At 36.2% G+C, this 15,317-nt stretch overlaps 3 protein-coding genes across 5 annotated transcripts in view; 1 reads left to right on the forward strand and 2 right to left on the reverse strand.

Moving 5' to 3' along the window:
- Positions 1-15,286, reverse strand: part of PDE6H (phosphodiesterase 6H) — a 186,012-nt gene extending 170,726 nt beyond the window's left edge. For 2 of the 3 annotated variants that reach the window (XM_073223443.1, XM_073223442.1), the window contains exon 1: positions 15,149-15,286. The gene's annotated coding sequence lies outside the window, so the exon portion shown is untranslated. Of the gene's footprint in view, positions 1-14,623; positions 15,113-15,148 lie in introns of those variants that run through there. The other variant, XM_073223444.1, reaches the window with a different exon arrangement.
- On the reverse strand, positions 224-15,116 carry C15H12orf60 (chromosome 15 C12orf60 homolog). The gene is given in 4 exon segments (XM_037023129.2): positions 224-525; positions 528-644; positions 647-1,207; positions 15,026-15,116. Coding segments are annotated over 3 exon segments (720 nt in total). The 5' UTR covers positions 1,185-1,207; positions 15,026-15,116; the 3' UTR covers positions 224-460.
- SMCO3 (single-pass membrane protein with coiled-coil domains 3) lies at positions 4,747-14,630 on the forward strand. The gene is made up of 2 exons (XM_017644666.3): positions 4,747-4,984; positions 10,578-14,630. Exon 2 carries the CDS (start codon positions 10,594-10,596, stop codon positions 11,269-11,271), a length of 678 nt encoding a protein of 225 aa, XP_017500155.2. The 5' UTR covers positions 4,747-4,984; positions 10,578-10,593; the 3' UTR covers positions 11,272-14,630.
- Positions 15,287-15,317: the final 31 nt, after the last annotated feature.

Raw genomic sequence — 15,317 nt, forward strand, 5'->3', positions numbered from 1 at the left:
GTAATGGCTTATAACAGGTAAGACACTGGAGTATACAGAAATCAGTATGTGAGTGACAAATTGCAGGTTATTTTACGTTTCCTAGGACATAACAGTTTTCCGCCAGATTACCTAACGGTAAGTTTACATTTACCTGGACTTCACACTGTAGTAAGTGTAAATAGAATTACTAAGAGTAGAAATTAGGGTCATTTTAATTATACTTCAAGATGAAATACTATATTTAGAAACATCCTCAAATATAACATTACCTTGACTTTTGGAACAATATAACCTTTTAATATCTGCCACTTCAAGCAGGCTTTCTTTTATTATTTTTATTTGGATAAGCAAAACTTGAATGGTTTACCAGCCCCAATAGACCACTTGTCTGGCAGCAAAGAGGTGAGAAAGTACAATGAATTTGAATTTATTTTCTGACAGAAATGAGCCCTTCTCACTAGTCATTGATGCATTCCTACTAGTCATTGGCTTTCTTTAACACAGGAGTCTTCATCTCCATACTCTGTATGGCTTTTTGGAGGCTAAGATTGGTCCCATATTTTTAACAATTTGCTCCAACTGCTCTGCTGCTGACACAATACTATTGTCATTTTCAATTTTTAGTGCATCCAGCAACTTGTTCAAGGTGTCAGCTGTAGCATTTTGGATGGACCTGGACCTGAGCTTTTCTCAGATGTGGTAGCATCTGATTGGTCTTTGGTGTCTTTTCTATATAAATCACTTCATTGGAGATTCATGATAGGATACTTCATCAAGAGTAGAAGGGAAGATTCCAAACTCTCAGGAATGTTACTATCATTCAGCACGGACACAATGAGTGGTGTCTGGACCTCTCTGAACCCTTCATTAGCTGACTTTTGCAACTCCTTTGCCTTGGCATTCTTCTCGAGCCTGGAGCACAAAGCCATTGCAATCTGGGAGCATAAAAGTTCCTTTTGCATTGTCTCTTATCTTGCATTGACTATAGATTGCCTCTCCTTAAAAATGCTGAACATTTGTTCAAAGACATCCTTAGTATTAACATCTTCTGTCAGAGCCATCGAGACAATCTGAGCATTCATACTGCTATTAAACAATTCGACAAGTGTGTTTGTGAAGGATGCAAGATCTTGCATGTGAAAGAAGAACATTTCGGTGGCTTGAGCCAGCCTCTCTTTCTCCTTTTCTAACTCTGAAGACATTTCTCCAACAAAATGTTTCAGCACTGCAAAACAAAGCAGCAATCCAAATGAAAACTAAAATATATTTATCAACCATTAAGAGACTCAAAGTATAATCTAAATGTGAGGATAGCTCCTGTTAAGGGTAAGAAAGCTTTAAGGCAGGAATGATCCTGTAATAATAACAAAAATGAAAAAAAATAATTTAAAAGGAGTAAAAGAAGAGTGTTTTGTTGAATACAAATGACATACCAAATATGATGTGGATCCTGAATTGGATATGATACATGGAGGGACACTATTCTCAGGTATTACCCTCAATAATCATTCAATCTAGTGGAGAAGAATGAATAACTCATTGAAAGTTACAGAGGGACCCTGGTTTCACTTGAGAGAGAAAGAAAGCACATTCCATCCAATCTTATCCACTGATTACAACTAAAAACCCTGGATAGAACATATGAAGTAACTACCAGGTAACCCTGAAATGTGGGTAACAGCAGACCAAGGAAGTAGAGAGTGTGGCATGCCAAAGAAGATCAAGGCCATTGGATGCAGACTCCCAGAACATCTGTCCTGTCTTAGCTGTTTCTGTACTTACACTACAGCTCATCCTTTCTGCTACAGGGAGGAGAGCTGATGCCCCTCACCAACATTCACGATCCTCTCCTTTTTTCTCTCTCCTCTAGGATTCTGCTGTCAATTATCTTCCCTTTCTCTTGTGCTGCGGACTGAATTGTGTCCCCCACCAAAATTTATATGTTGAAGCCCTAGCCCCCAATATGACTGTATTTTAAATAGGGCCTTTAAGGACATAATTAAGATTAATGAAGTCATAAGGGCAGGGCCTGGATACAATGGGATTGGTGTCCTTTTCAGAGAAGATACTAGAGAGCTCCCTCCCTCGCTCCCTGCAATATGAAGACACAGAGAGAAGGGGACTGCCTCCAAGCCAGAGCAACAGTCCTTACCAAAAAGTGAACGGACTAGCACCTTGACCTTAGATTCCCCAGACTCTAGAATAGTGAGAAAATAAATCTATGTTGTTTGAGCCACCCAGTTGATTGCATTTTGTTACGGCGGCCGACACTAATACATCTTGCATTCTCCATCTCTCCCTCTTCATTTTTTCCTTCTTCTTTAACTACACTACATACTCAGTTATAAAAGAGTTTGACCCTGATTTCCCTTCAAGTAATGATTTCATTTGTTTCTTTTAATTCTCAAATTTCTCAAGAGAAATTATTTATGTCATTGTAATTTGTTGTGTCCCTGTTATTTTTCTATGAAGTCATCAATAACATCTGATTATCAAGTCTGTTGATCTATTTCCAGACGCTAAGTACCTTGAGTCCTCTGCATTATTTACAATTATTGCTCAATACTTCCTACCTCAAAAATTTATCCTCCTGAGACCTCCAAGATGTTGTACAACTCTGGTCCTTCTACATCCTCTCTAATTTATTTCACAGTGTTCTCTTCCTATGGTTTCACTTAAGACAGAGTAAGCACATTGCTCTATCTCTGCAAGGCTCCTGTCTCCTGTGCTCTCCAAGGCTGAGTCTCTACCCCTCATCATATTCTACACTTTCTCCTGTGAGACTTTATGTGTCTCCACAACCAGGAATGCCATCTGTACACAGATGACTCCTAATCTCTTCGTGTAGCAAGGCAGTTCTTGTGATCTCCAGATCTGCCTGTCCAACTACCTATTGGTCATCTCCATGTACCAGTATATTCCACACACAATGTATGGCAAACTACACTCATCTCAAAAACACTTTCTCCTAACCTTTGCCTCATTACTGAGGCTCAAAATCCACTTTCATTTTCTCTTCCCCATGTTGATCAGTCCGTAAGACTTGTTACTCTCCGTGAATTTATTTCAATCTATCCCCTCCCTTCCATTCCTCTAACTACTACTCCAGTAACCTCTCATCTAGACAATTTTAATCGTCTCACATTTGATCTTAATATTTTTGGTCCAGGGCTCACAAACTGGCAATCCACAGGCAAAATCCAACAAGATGTGTTTTGTTTGATCCACAATGATCTATTTTCAAAATCTGTACCAGTTGCCAAATTTTAAAATTTAAAGACAGAAATCTGGATTTCTATTGATTTTTAGAAAAATAAGATTAACTGGCAGCACTAAGCCCATGTTCTGAGTTGGAAAATTTACCTAGAACTGACATGAGACAGGACATTCACCCTCTATACCCCAATCAATGTCTTACACTAAGTGTTTTAATTACTTCATATCTTATCCAGCTACTGTAGACACTGGAATTGGTAACCCATGCTTTATTGTCCATACCCACTAACCCAGTTTATATGAAATGACTTTTCTGAAATACAAACCTCCTAATACTATCACAAAGTAAAAAAACTTCAATGGTTCAGTATTGCCTAGAGAATAAAATACAATTTCCTAGCCACCTACAGACAGCTCTCAATTTTCCACTACCTGCCTTTCCTTCACTGCTTTCACATATATCCTGTACCGCCAGCACAGTGGATTGCTTTTGTAGAAAATGCTCTACATTTTTTTGGTCACTTCCTTTGTTCATAGTGTTCCCTGCACCTGCACTACTTACCCATGCATTCCTACTTTACATACACTGGCCACAGATACAGTTTTCCTTTTTTTGCCATGTCCTTACATCATGGGACCCTTGGTTTATCAAGTGTAAAATGACCCATCAGGACAAAAGTAAAATAAATCCCCATTCAGTCATTCTTTAGGACTATAGGGCAGCACCTTCAGATTTACAAGTCTCCTAGCTGGGTCTTGGTTCTGCATCCTCTACCCACTGCAAAACACCAGGAATTACTGCTGTTAATGTAAGGAGTATAGCTACCATTTAGCAAGTTTCTGCCATACATCAGGCACTATCCCAAGTGCCTAACATGTATTATCTCATTTAATCCTTATGACAAGACATAATGTATGAACTAATACATTACACCAGTGAAAACAATTAGAGAGGTTAAGTGACTTTCCAGAGTTACATAGCTAGTAAGTGGTACTTTGGGTATACAAAATCAGCACTGTCTGATTCTAAAGTCTCTGGTCTTTCCACTAAGTTATCCTGGGACTGAGTAATTTTCCTGCTACTGAGGTATCTTTGCTATAGAGGAGTCAGTGGGGATTAGGACAGAATCTAGAGGAAGCTGCACAGAAGACTCTGATCTAGGCTTTAAGAGAAAGGAGTCAGGTTGGTCTTTAAGGTTTTTATATTGTCAAGACAATTCACCAAGACAATAAGAAAGACAGAGATAAAGAGAAAAGCTCATAGCCAGGAGAGAAGAACACACATGCAAAAACATGTCTGACTGAAATATCTGTTTTTATATCTCTGGAACCTAGACAAAGCAATCAGCAACAGGTAGAGGTATAAATGCAACAGAAGTTGAAATATCTGAAATAGCTGCTAAGATGGAAATTGCCAACTCAGAGCTGCCATCAAAGAGCCATCTTATCTACTGAATTCAATCAGCTCATTTGTATAGCACTTTTCAACAATAAAAAGCCCATTAAAGAACAGACAATTGCATGTTTTACCACTTTATTAGTCTTTCAAATTATATTACTTAATATATAGTAATTTTATATTAATATAGGAAATACAGGAATTCTGAGAACTAAGCCATGCAGAAATATTCTACAAACCAGACAGGCAGAGGGACCCAGCAGAGACTAGCAAAGCCTGTAAGTCATCACATTCCATCAGAAACATCCAGATGAAACCAGATGAAAAAGCACTTCAACAATACTCCTGAACAACTGTGGGGATTTCTGAACTCACGAACGCAGCAAGGTAAGCGATATGCATATTTCTACCAGTACTGATAAAATATTCTGTTTCTCCATATTAAAGGGTATTTGAAATAACATGTCTGCAATTCTAGCCATAAATATAATAAATTAACAAAACAACTTTGTTTAAAGAGGATCCCATGGCATGTTCCTTGTTATAACTTCTCTGAAGACACCAAAGAAGAAAATTAAGTTTATACAGCTGATTAAGTCAGAAGGGAAGATAAAGCAGTAGACAGCAATTTTAGCAGAGGATTAAGGATGAAATGACACCTGTGTGAATGTGTTTCTTACATGGATTGTAACATTCCCCTTTATGCCTTTAACAATAGTTAGATTGTTGGGCAATCTAACTATTATTGGGCATTTGCTGCGCATCTCTAAATAGAGTTATCTTCTTGAGGGCAAGGAACATTGTCTACTTTTTTTTAATGCCTCAAGACATTTAGTAGAGGATGTGATAAAAAGAGCATGTGATGAATGCTGATGAAGGACCTTGATATTCTGCTTTCCAGCCAGAAATATTCTTTAGAAGAATTTACATCCGAAAGGGGTCATCACAACATGACTGACTTCGTTTTGTTTTGTTGTTTAATTAAAGGCCATGCTTTTGATTTAAATTTAAAAAGGAGGATCAGAACTAGCTAGTAGCTGTTAATTTCTCCCGAAAAGCTTCCAATTTCACCAATACCTTAGTCCCACACTCCCAAATAAGTGAACCCTGCAAGATAGCTGGACCCAATATGGATAGACCGGAAAAGTGAGAGCAAGAAGAAAGATAAAATCTCAGAGAGCACTAATGGCTAAATATCAGAGGCTTAGGCAGGGTCATATTTTATTTTTCTGTCTTTAATTATTATCATGGAAAAGTTCAAATATACACAGAAGTGGAGACAATAATATAATAAGCTCCTCTGTACCCATAATCCAGCTTTAAATATTATCAAAACAAGGTACACTTATTTCCTCTATAACCCTACTCTACTATTCCTTCCAGATTATTTGGAAACAAATCTGAGAGACCCAATCTTTCCATCATTAACATACTCAGTATGTATTTCCACAAGGGCAAAAACTGTTCTTTTTAAAATTGACTTTGTGATCTCCAAATCAACAATATTTCACAAAATTTCTGACTTTGAAACACTCACTATCCTGCTGTAAAAATTTACATGTTAAAATGCTACCATCCTCTTATCACCTCAATATAAATGTCTCTCCTTAAATTTTTATAGTATGTGACAATCAATGCATTGCTATTCACAAAAGCAACTTGAGAATTTATCTGAATATAAGCAATACATTTTCATTTTTTAAGGTGGTTCCTTTCCTGAAAAACTTAAATTTAATAGTATCACTAAATAAACCTTAACTTTCAGACACAATCACCAACATACTTCTACCATTTCTTATGTTTTTTAATCATGAATGTTTACTTCTCAATTCAACAAAAGTGAGGAGGTTAGGTTCAGTAAGAATTTATTTGAAGCTGGTCTTTGTTTCCATTCCCATTTCTTAAAACATACTGATCACTGGTATCAGCATTCCAAATTTGCTTATTTTAAAGTGTCAAAATACATGATTTTCAAACTTTGTTTTAGCAACAGAATGCTCTCATCAAATAAAATACCACACATCCTCAACCCAAACATAGCGAGCAACACAAGAAAGCTCAGCCACTTCAGCACTGGCCGAATACGCAGCAGGAGACCAAGGGCTCCATCTGCTGGCAGCTTCCCAAAGTGAATTTGACCCTGACAGGAAGTACTATCATAATGTAACAAGTAATGCAGCAGTTCAGTTACCATACAATTGATACCTGTAATCAGAGCTGGGTTATTTACACAACTTAGTTACCAGCTGGTGCCAATCTTTAAATGTCACATTCTAAGTGCCTTTAAAATTATTTTTAAAAGATCGAATTTTAAAGGCAGTATTTTCAAGGTCATCCCTAAAAATGTAGTAAGAGGCATAGTTAAGTAACACTATGATGTTTAAGGACGGTGACTTCAGTTAGCTGCAGGGCTTTTCACTGAGTGAAGCAAACACTGCAGGAGCCAGAACTGTCGCAGACAATAGTGGGAACGTTGCATATGACCAACTACGGTTTTCCACGTGGTGTGTAACCTCTCCTCTCAATATCATGCACATATTAAAGAGTGATCATTTGAAAAGGTACAAATTGTTAACCTCCCCTGGATGACCAAATGTCTCCATATGGCTCCAGTGTCAATATATACTAAAGTGTGGGTTGTTTAAATTTTAAGTCTGCAGTCAAGCACCACCTCTATTGTGAATAACATACTACTTTCAATTTGACATGGAGTTTTAAATGTATTAACTACCTAGGTACATTAGAAATTCCATCAAAACAAGGATCACGTCTTTTCGACTTCCGTGGGCTCTACAGAGCCCACCGTGCTACCTTATACACAGTAAGGTACTATTCCATTAGATGAATTGCCACTGAATTATTAAATTGCCTCCTTCACCAGGCTCTTCAAATTTCACCAGCCCAGAAATAATTCAGTGGTTTCACCTTCAAACTCTAGCTAATTCTTAGCATTATCTCACTTGGGATAGAAATAATATTGAACTATATTCCATATAGAAGCAAGTATGGTGCAGGCTTGCTGAAAATCTGTCTGCAGAAGGAAACGTTCCCAAGCAAAAAAGAGCTAGGAAGATAAGCCTGATTCAGACAAAAAAAAAAAGTCCTTTTTCATTAAACGTAAAAAGTAGTTCAGAGCACATCATGTCTCTACTCAAACTTGTTATTGGCACAAAATTATGGTTTAATATCTGGAAACTAGGAAGAAGGGTAAGTGCATGTAAAGGGCTTGAGTATATAAAGAAAATATTGTAATTGAAAAAATACTGTGTCTTTGACTTCTGGTATGATTGAACTTTTTTTCATCAATTAATTTGCTGTTGTTCTTTTACTATCTGTTCAGAATTGTTTGCTCATTTATTAGATTACTACTGTTTTCCTTATTAATAACAAGTCTTTAGAAATTCATCCTTCACTTTTCTTGCATTTTCCCCAATTTGCATTTAATTCTTGCTATATGGTCACCCTTTTTAAGTCAAATTTTTGTGTGACGTTTTTCCATTGGCTTTAAGTTTATAAAGTCTTCCACATAGACATTTGAAAATTATCCATTCTCTTCTATTTTAGCATTTGATTTTTTTTACATGTATTATGCTGGTAACATTTTTTTATTAACTTTTAATCTCCCAAACTAGCTCATTATGCCAGGATTATTTATGAAACAGTAACTTCGATTACTATTGATTTGAGATTCTATATTATACATTAAATCAAATGTATAGAAGAGTATGGGGACTATTTTGTTCCATAATTCCATCTATATCTGTATAACACTGGTTAATATTGTATTGTTACGGTATTTTAATATTGGAAGAAACAGTCTTATCACTACTTCTAAAAAAATTTAAAGTGTTACCTATTTAAGTCTTACAGATGTGTATGATTATCAAATTGTGTAAACAATGAATTAATTGAGAAGGAACTGACCACTTGGCAGCATGCAGCCTCCCATCCAGGAGGAAGGTTCATAGCTCCATTTGTTTATCTTTAGGTCAATAGAACCACACACCTTTTCTGGAAAGGATGCCTTCAGATAATGGGGTATGATAGCTGCTAGAGGTATTTTACATTTTTTCAAGGTAACAGAGATTCCCCTCGCCTAAATATCTGAATAGAGATGTAGTTGGTGATCTTCTGAATTCAGTTAAAGACCAGAATTTTCACTTGATGATAAGATCTGAAAACTAGGAACCAAAAAAAGAAAAGAAAAGAAAAGAAAGAAAAATGTTTAATGAAAAATTCCTAGTAGAAAAAAAGGGAAATCAAAGTTCAGTTTATGGTTATCAAATTGCAGTTTGCAAACTCAATCAAATTGAGTTTGGGGAACATTTACCAGATCCTTGACCAATAATTTCTTTAAGTGGAATTGAGATATTTTCTAAGTACTGTTCTGTGGAAGTTTTTTGTCTGTCACACACCCAAGTACATGTATGTGTGTGTGTGTGTGTGTGTGTGTGTACTGCATTTAAATCAAAGATAAAAATGAATTTCTAACCATGACAAGGTTTAGTCTACTGGGGGTGCCAGTGCATTTTTCTAAACTTAACAGCATAAATGATTGTGTTCCTATTCCATTAAGAAATTTCCTCTTTCTATTTCCAAATTGTAACTTCACACTTAGAGGATAGGTTATTTTCATATTTACTTTCTTGAGAACAATCTTCATTCCTTCACCCATGCTTCTGAGGTTTCCCCTATCTATGCTAAGAACCATGGCCCTAGAATAAATAAGGCCCAAATTAACAAGGATGTTTACTCGAGACAATGTACCAGATCTCACAGAGAAATAGATCTCCATTTTCTCTCTTTTCTCTCAAGAGTGTAAACTAAAAATAAAAGTGCAAGAACACAGAAAGCCTACTCAAGGTATGAACATTGAGTAACAATGTTCTTACTGGGCTCAAACTTTTTCACCAAAATAAACTCAGAACATGCTTATTCTCTTTTTTTGTCTGCGTGATACTCTGAACCAGAAGTACAAACACAAGAGGACTCCAACCAGGCTTATTTTGTTCACTCTATAATGTACTTTTAGTACATATTCCTTAATATTTACTAGAAGATAATGTGAAATGGCATCTTCTTTCTGAGGCTAACTCTAGCTAATCTGAACAAGGGTCAAGTGCAAGACAGACCATGCTATATAATGTATAAGCTATACAAACAGGGAATCAGAGATAGTCATAATTGCCACCATGCCCACTTTCTCCCCAAGTGAGATTTTAATCCAAGGAATCTTGAATACTCTTATCATGAGGAATTTTTTGTAAAGATTCTAATGTTATGCTTTGCCTTTGGGTGTCCCTTACATTTACTGAGAATAAATTTGCATGTAGAGAGATATAAAGAGATTTGAATATTGAAAATTAAAAGTATATAAACAAAATTAGGTATTTATAGCCCTGTAAACTCAAGAGATGTCAATATTCTTCGGGCCCTACTAATTTAACTCTAAATACTAGAGATCATCCCAGTATATCTGTTCAATATGGTGAGTAGCAGCTGGGAAAATTAAGGAGCATTGGTAATCAAGCACTAACTATTTCAAACTGTGCCTATTAAAAACATTGTTAAATATTACTTGGAAATATCATGCTTTATTTCTCAATAATCAGGTGGTTGATAAACACAAATATTTCCTATCTAGAATTTCCCCCCCCACGATACCTAATGTCTTAATTAATGCATCAATATGTTGCATTCTGTTACACATATTTCCATACAGACTCACAATTTTTGCAATTAAAATTTAACCTGAAATAATTGATAAATTAGTATTTACATTAATAAAGTTATATTAACTATAATCAATAAAATAATTAACAAAAATAATTGTCCTGAAGAGCCTGTTGAGTTTTCTGAGGAACTCCTTAGCATATGGCTACTTTTCTATTTACGAAATAAAAGATTTCCTTGTCCAATCTATGAAGACAGCATATAATTTTCAAAGTTTTTAGTGAAGATTTACTATTTTATTTTCCAGAGATCAGATTTGAAGTATGGCTCAGAGTGACTTCCTCTACCCAGACAACCCAAAGAGGAGGCAAGAAGTAAATCGCCTTCACCAGCAGCTCCTTGACTGCTTATCTGACAGCTTCCATGCCACCAATAAGCTGACTGGGGTTTTAAATACGCACTTGGGGTGCAAGCTGGCCTCCATTGAGATGAAAAGAGATGGGACCATCAAAGAAAACTGTGATATCATCATCCAAGCCATGATGAAAATCCAAAAGGAATTGCAAAAGGTTGATGAAGCGCTGAAAGATAAACTAGAGCCAACCCTCTATAGAAAACTTCAGGATATTAAAGAAAGGGAAACAGACAAAATTGCAATAGTACAAAAGGTTATTTCAGTCATCCTAGGAGAAGCTACTTCTGCAGCCAGTGCAGTGGCCGTTAAACTTGTGGGCTCAAATGTCACAACTGGCCTAATTAACAAGTTGGTCACTGTGTTAGCGCAAATTGGTGCTTCTCTCCTTGGTAGCATAGGAGTTGCTGTTCTTGGCCTTGGCATAGATATGATTTTCCGAGCTATCCTGGGAGCAGTGGAGAAAACACAGCTTCAAGCAGCCATTACAAGTTATGAGAAGCATCTGGTGGAATTCAAGTTAGCCTCGGAAAAGTACCATCACGCCATTACTGAGGTCACCAACACAGTGAAACACCAAATGAAATAAACAGCCACTTTATTTGCCACTGGAATATTATTCTGCTTCTCAATAATAGTGTTTTGCTTCTTTGATTGGGTTTCTTTTCTATAAGCTTCCAAAAGGGACTTAAACACAGTAAACAACCTGGGAAGAAGTTGAGTTCTTGAGTTTTGTGTCAACAACGAATGCCTCATAGATTGGTGCTAGCACCTGCGAGGTAAAAGCTTGTATCACAAGATGTCTTCTTACTGCTCTACCAGAACATTAGGGTAAACGCTATTGCAGAAGAGCAGATGTAGAGGTTACCTCTTTCTTTTCTAATCCTCCAAATCTTTAAAATTTACATTGAATGTAGAGATTTTCATTTCTATCATTAGCTTCAGACATCATTTAATTCTAAGGAAATACACTTAGTAACTTTTGTCTAAACACGAGCCCTGGGCGTTGGAGTGGAAAAGAAAACTACTACCATAATTTTGAACATTAGTTTAAATCCAATTTCCTATAAACTGGAAGAGACTGAATATGGTTTATAACAATTTACTTCAACAACAAAAGGAGGCAATGGTTGTGTAAACTTATACTAATTACACACTATAATCTGGATGGATTTTTAAAAGATGAAAGTTAAAACTAAAAAGATAGAGGTCCTGTTTCTACATTTGCAACCAACCTGATCAACTGTGGTGGGATGACTATATATCCCTCAATTGAATGTTTGAATATTCTGAAACACTTAAAAAACAAATAAGCAAATCCCATCTATACATGCATAGGAATGCAGGAGAGGAAAGTTGCTATTCTTTTAAGAATTTGTCATTTAAAGGCAAGTCATAATTTATTACCTTAGAAGTTTTCAGAAAAACAAAATTTCCTTTTCAGTACTAGCAGAACAGAGGAAGTTGCTCTTGCTACTAAAACTTGAAGGACCCCATTTCATTAATTACCTGATTTCAGAAAAACCTAGAGGCTATGAAGTCCTAATGGTTCAGTTGAACTTCTGTAGATGCAAGCATTTTCTAAATCCTTCACCAGCTATTAATTACCCATTGAGACTTTTAGGTTCTACTTACAAATTAATGAGCTGTTGATGCAAGAATGTGTTTGTTACAGTTGATTCTTACATCCAAGAAATGTCTTGAAATTTAAAAAGCTCAGCACATCTCAAAAATTAAAAGGCTAGAATTACTTTAATTTTTCAAATGTACTCATTTTCTCATCACTGCTTTTTAAAATTCGTTGTAGAGTGCCACTATGGAAAGCAGTATGGAGGTTCCTCAAAAAGCCAAAAATAGAAACATCATTCCACCCAGCAATGCCACTTCTAGAATTTACCTGAAAAAAACAAAATCCCTTATCTGAAAAGGTATATGCACCCCTATGTTTACTGCTGCATTGGCAATAGCCAAAATATAGTAGCAACCAAAGTGTCCATCAATAGAAGAATGGATAAAGATGTGGTACATATACGCAATGGAATATTATTACGCCACAAAAAGAAAAGAAATCCTGCCATCTACAACATGGATGGCTCTAGAAGGTATTAAAGCTCAGTGAAATAAGCCAGACCAAGAAAAATACCATAGGACTTCACTTATTTGTGGAATATAAATATAAAGAAAATAGAATGAACAAAACACCAGTAGACTCAGACACTGAGAAGGGACTGGTGGTTACCATGGGGGAGGGGGAGAGGGATAAAGGGGCACAAAAATTCTCAATCATAATGTTTGTCATGGGGATAGTAGTACAGCATGAAGAATACAGCCAATGATTCTGTAACATCTTCCTATGTTGACAGCTAGTAGTTGTACTAGTGGGGATAAGGATTTAATAATATGGGTAACTGCTGAACCACTGTGTTGTAATATAAAACTGTGTATCAATAAATAAATAGAGCAAAAAATTTTAACGCTTAACCAAGACTTTTGGATGGAAAATAAGCACATGAAAATATGTTCAACATCATTAGCCATTAAAGAAATGCAATTAAAAACCATCATGAGATTCACTACACCCCTATTAAAATGGATAAAAGTACTGATATATCTGCCGGCAAGGATGCAAAGCAATTGGAACTCTCATACAATGCTGATGAAAATGCAAAACAGTATGGCTGTTTTGGAAAATAATTGACAGTTTCCTACAAAGTTAAACATATTGCTACCATATGACTCAGCAACACCACTTCTGGGCATTTACTGTAGAAGAATGAGTGGATAAACAAGAAGTGGTACATAGAATCCATACAGCAGACTACTACTCAGCAATAATGTGGAATGAAATACTGGTACAGGCAACCACACAGATGAATCTCAAAGGCATTATGCTAAGTGAAAGAAGATAGTCTCAAAAGACTATATACTATTTCCAGTTACTGGCAGTAAGGGACAGAACTGTAGTGATGGGTAAGAGATCAGCGGTTGTCAGGAGTTAGTGGTGGGGAGTGGGTGTGGCAGTAGGAGTATTCTGGGATGGTGGATAGTTCCTCATCTTCACTGCAGTGGTGGTGGTTGTATGACCCTGTATACATGTGAAAATGAATAGAACTATGGATGTTTTCAGAAAAACAAAATTTCCTTTTCAAAAAAGGACGATTTTACAATATGCTAATTTTAAAACTTAAAAAAAAAATCACTCCCTGTGCTTCACGTCTTGTCTGTCTTTAATTCATCTGCTGTTTATTTCACTTATGGTATAATCTACTTATGTTTTCTTTTTCTTACGGGGACAGCTAAAAAATTAATATATTGGATAATACATTCTTCCCCCACTGAATTATTTTTATTAGAATAAATTTGACATATAACATTACATAAGTTTAAGGTGCTATACCACGTGTTGATTTGATACATTATATATATAACTATATATATATGACTATATATATATAACTATATATATATTGTAATATATGACTGCCACTAGCAATAGTTCGCACTTCCAAAACATCACGTAATTCTTTCTTTCCTGTGGTTGGAACACCCCCAATATTAATGCTCCTCCTGTTTTTTTCTTTTTTTTTCAATAAACGTATGAGTATGTTTCAGAAGAAAAGTTACAGAAATTAGTTCAACTTCAAAATTCAATCTTATTTTTTATGACCTGACTGATGAGCTTTAAACTACAAGATCTTGTTATTGCTCTTTCAGACTAAAACCAAATGAAGAATTTTCTGACAAAGGTTAGTTTAGGAAAGGGTCCAATCTGACACAGTTAAGTGCATATTTATATATTCTGCTATAAATTTTTATGTATCTCCATCATTTTGTAATATTCATAATTGATAGTAATAATTGGCCTCTAACATATTTTCCCAAAAGGGATATTAATGATCAGAAATAACCGAGCACAATGCCTTTTAAAAGAATTTCCTTACCTTTAAGGGGAAAACAGGGAAGGAGTCTTAGAAAAGGGGTGGACAGAAGAGAAAGTAAGGACGTAGACGTCTACTAAGTCAATAACACCGTATCTACAGTGACATCATAAAGGAGTTTTGGTGAAAAGACCGTAAAGGAGAGGGGTCAATATGTCAACCGGGCCTCTCGTAAATTTAAAATTGACTATACATGTATCCCCACATTTCCTCTTAAATAAACTAATCCCGCAGATTATCAATCTGAGACTCTAACAAGGGTATGTATTTGCTCAGGCCTAGAAATGTTGTGTCCCTACGAAAACGACACAACTTACAGGTGGACCTGACGCTAGCGAAGCGCTTCAAACACAAGAGCAAGCGTCGCTGCTTCTCAGACACTACCAAAAGATAACACTTGCTTACATCACGAGAAAAAGGAAATTCGAAAACCAAACACAGTCCAGGAGACAAAACAACGCCAAACACCCCCGTCTATAGAACCAGCAAGTCTCCGACGGCGCAATAAACAGAGCTCCAGGAACTTACGTCAAAATGTCTCGGGGCTGAGAAACCGAGCTGTCTTCTCATCAGCCAACCACATGTCCGATCCTCTCACTTTTCTTATTTCTATTGGTAGAAAGCAGTGTCAGTCAACATGGCATTGGCGGGCTCTCGGCGGATAACCCACCCATTCGGTAGTGTACTGATGAAACGG

Source organism: Manis javanica, chromosome 15, assembly GCF_040802235.1.
Source record: "Manis javanica isolate MJ-LG chromosome 15, MJ_LKY, whole genome shotgun sequence".
Classification (NCBI taxonomy): domain Eukaryota; kingdom Metazoa; phylum Chordata; class Mammalia; order Pholidota; family Manidae; genus Manis; species Manis javanica.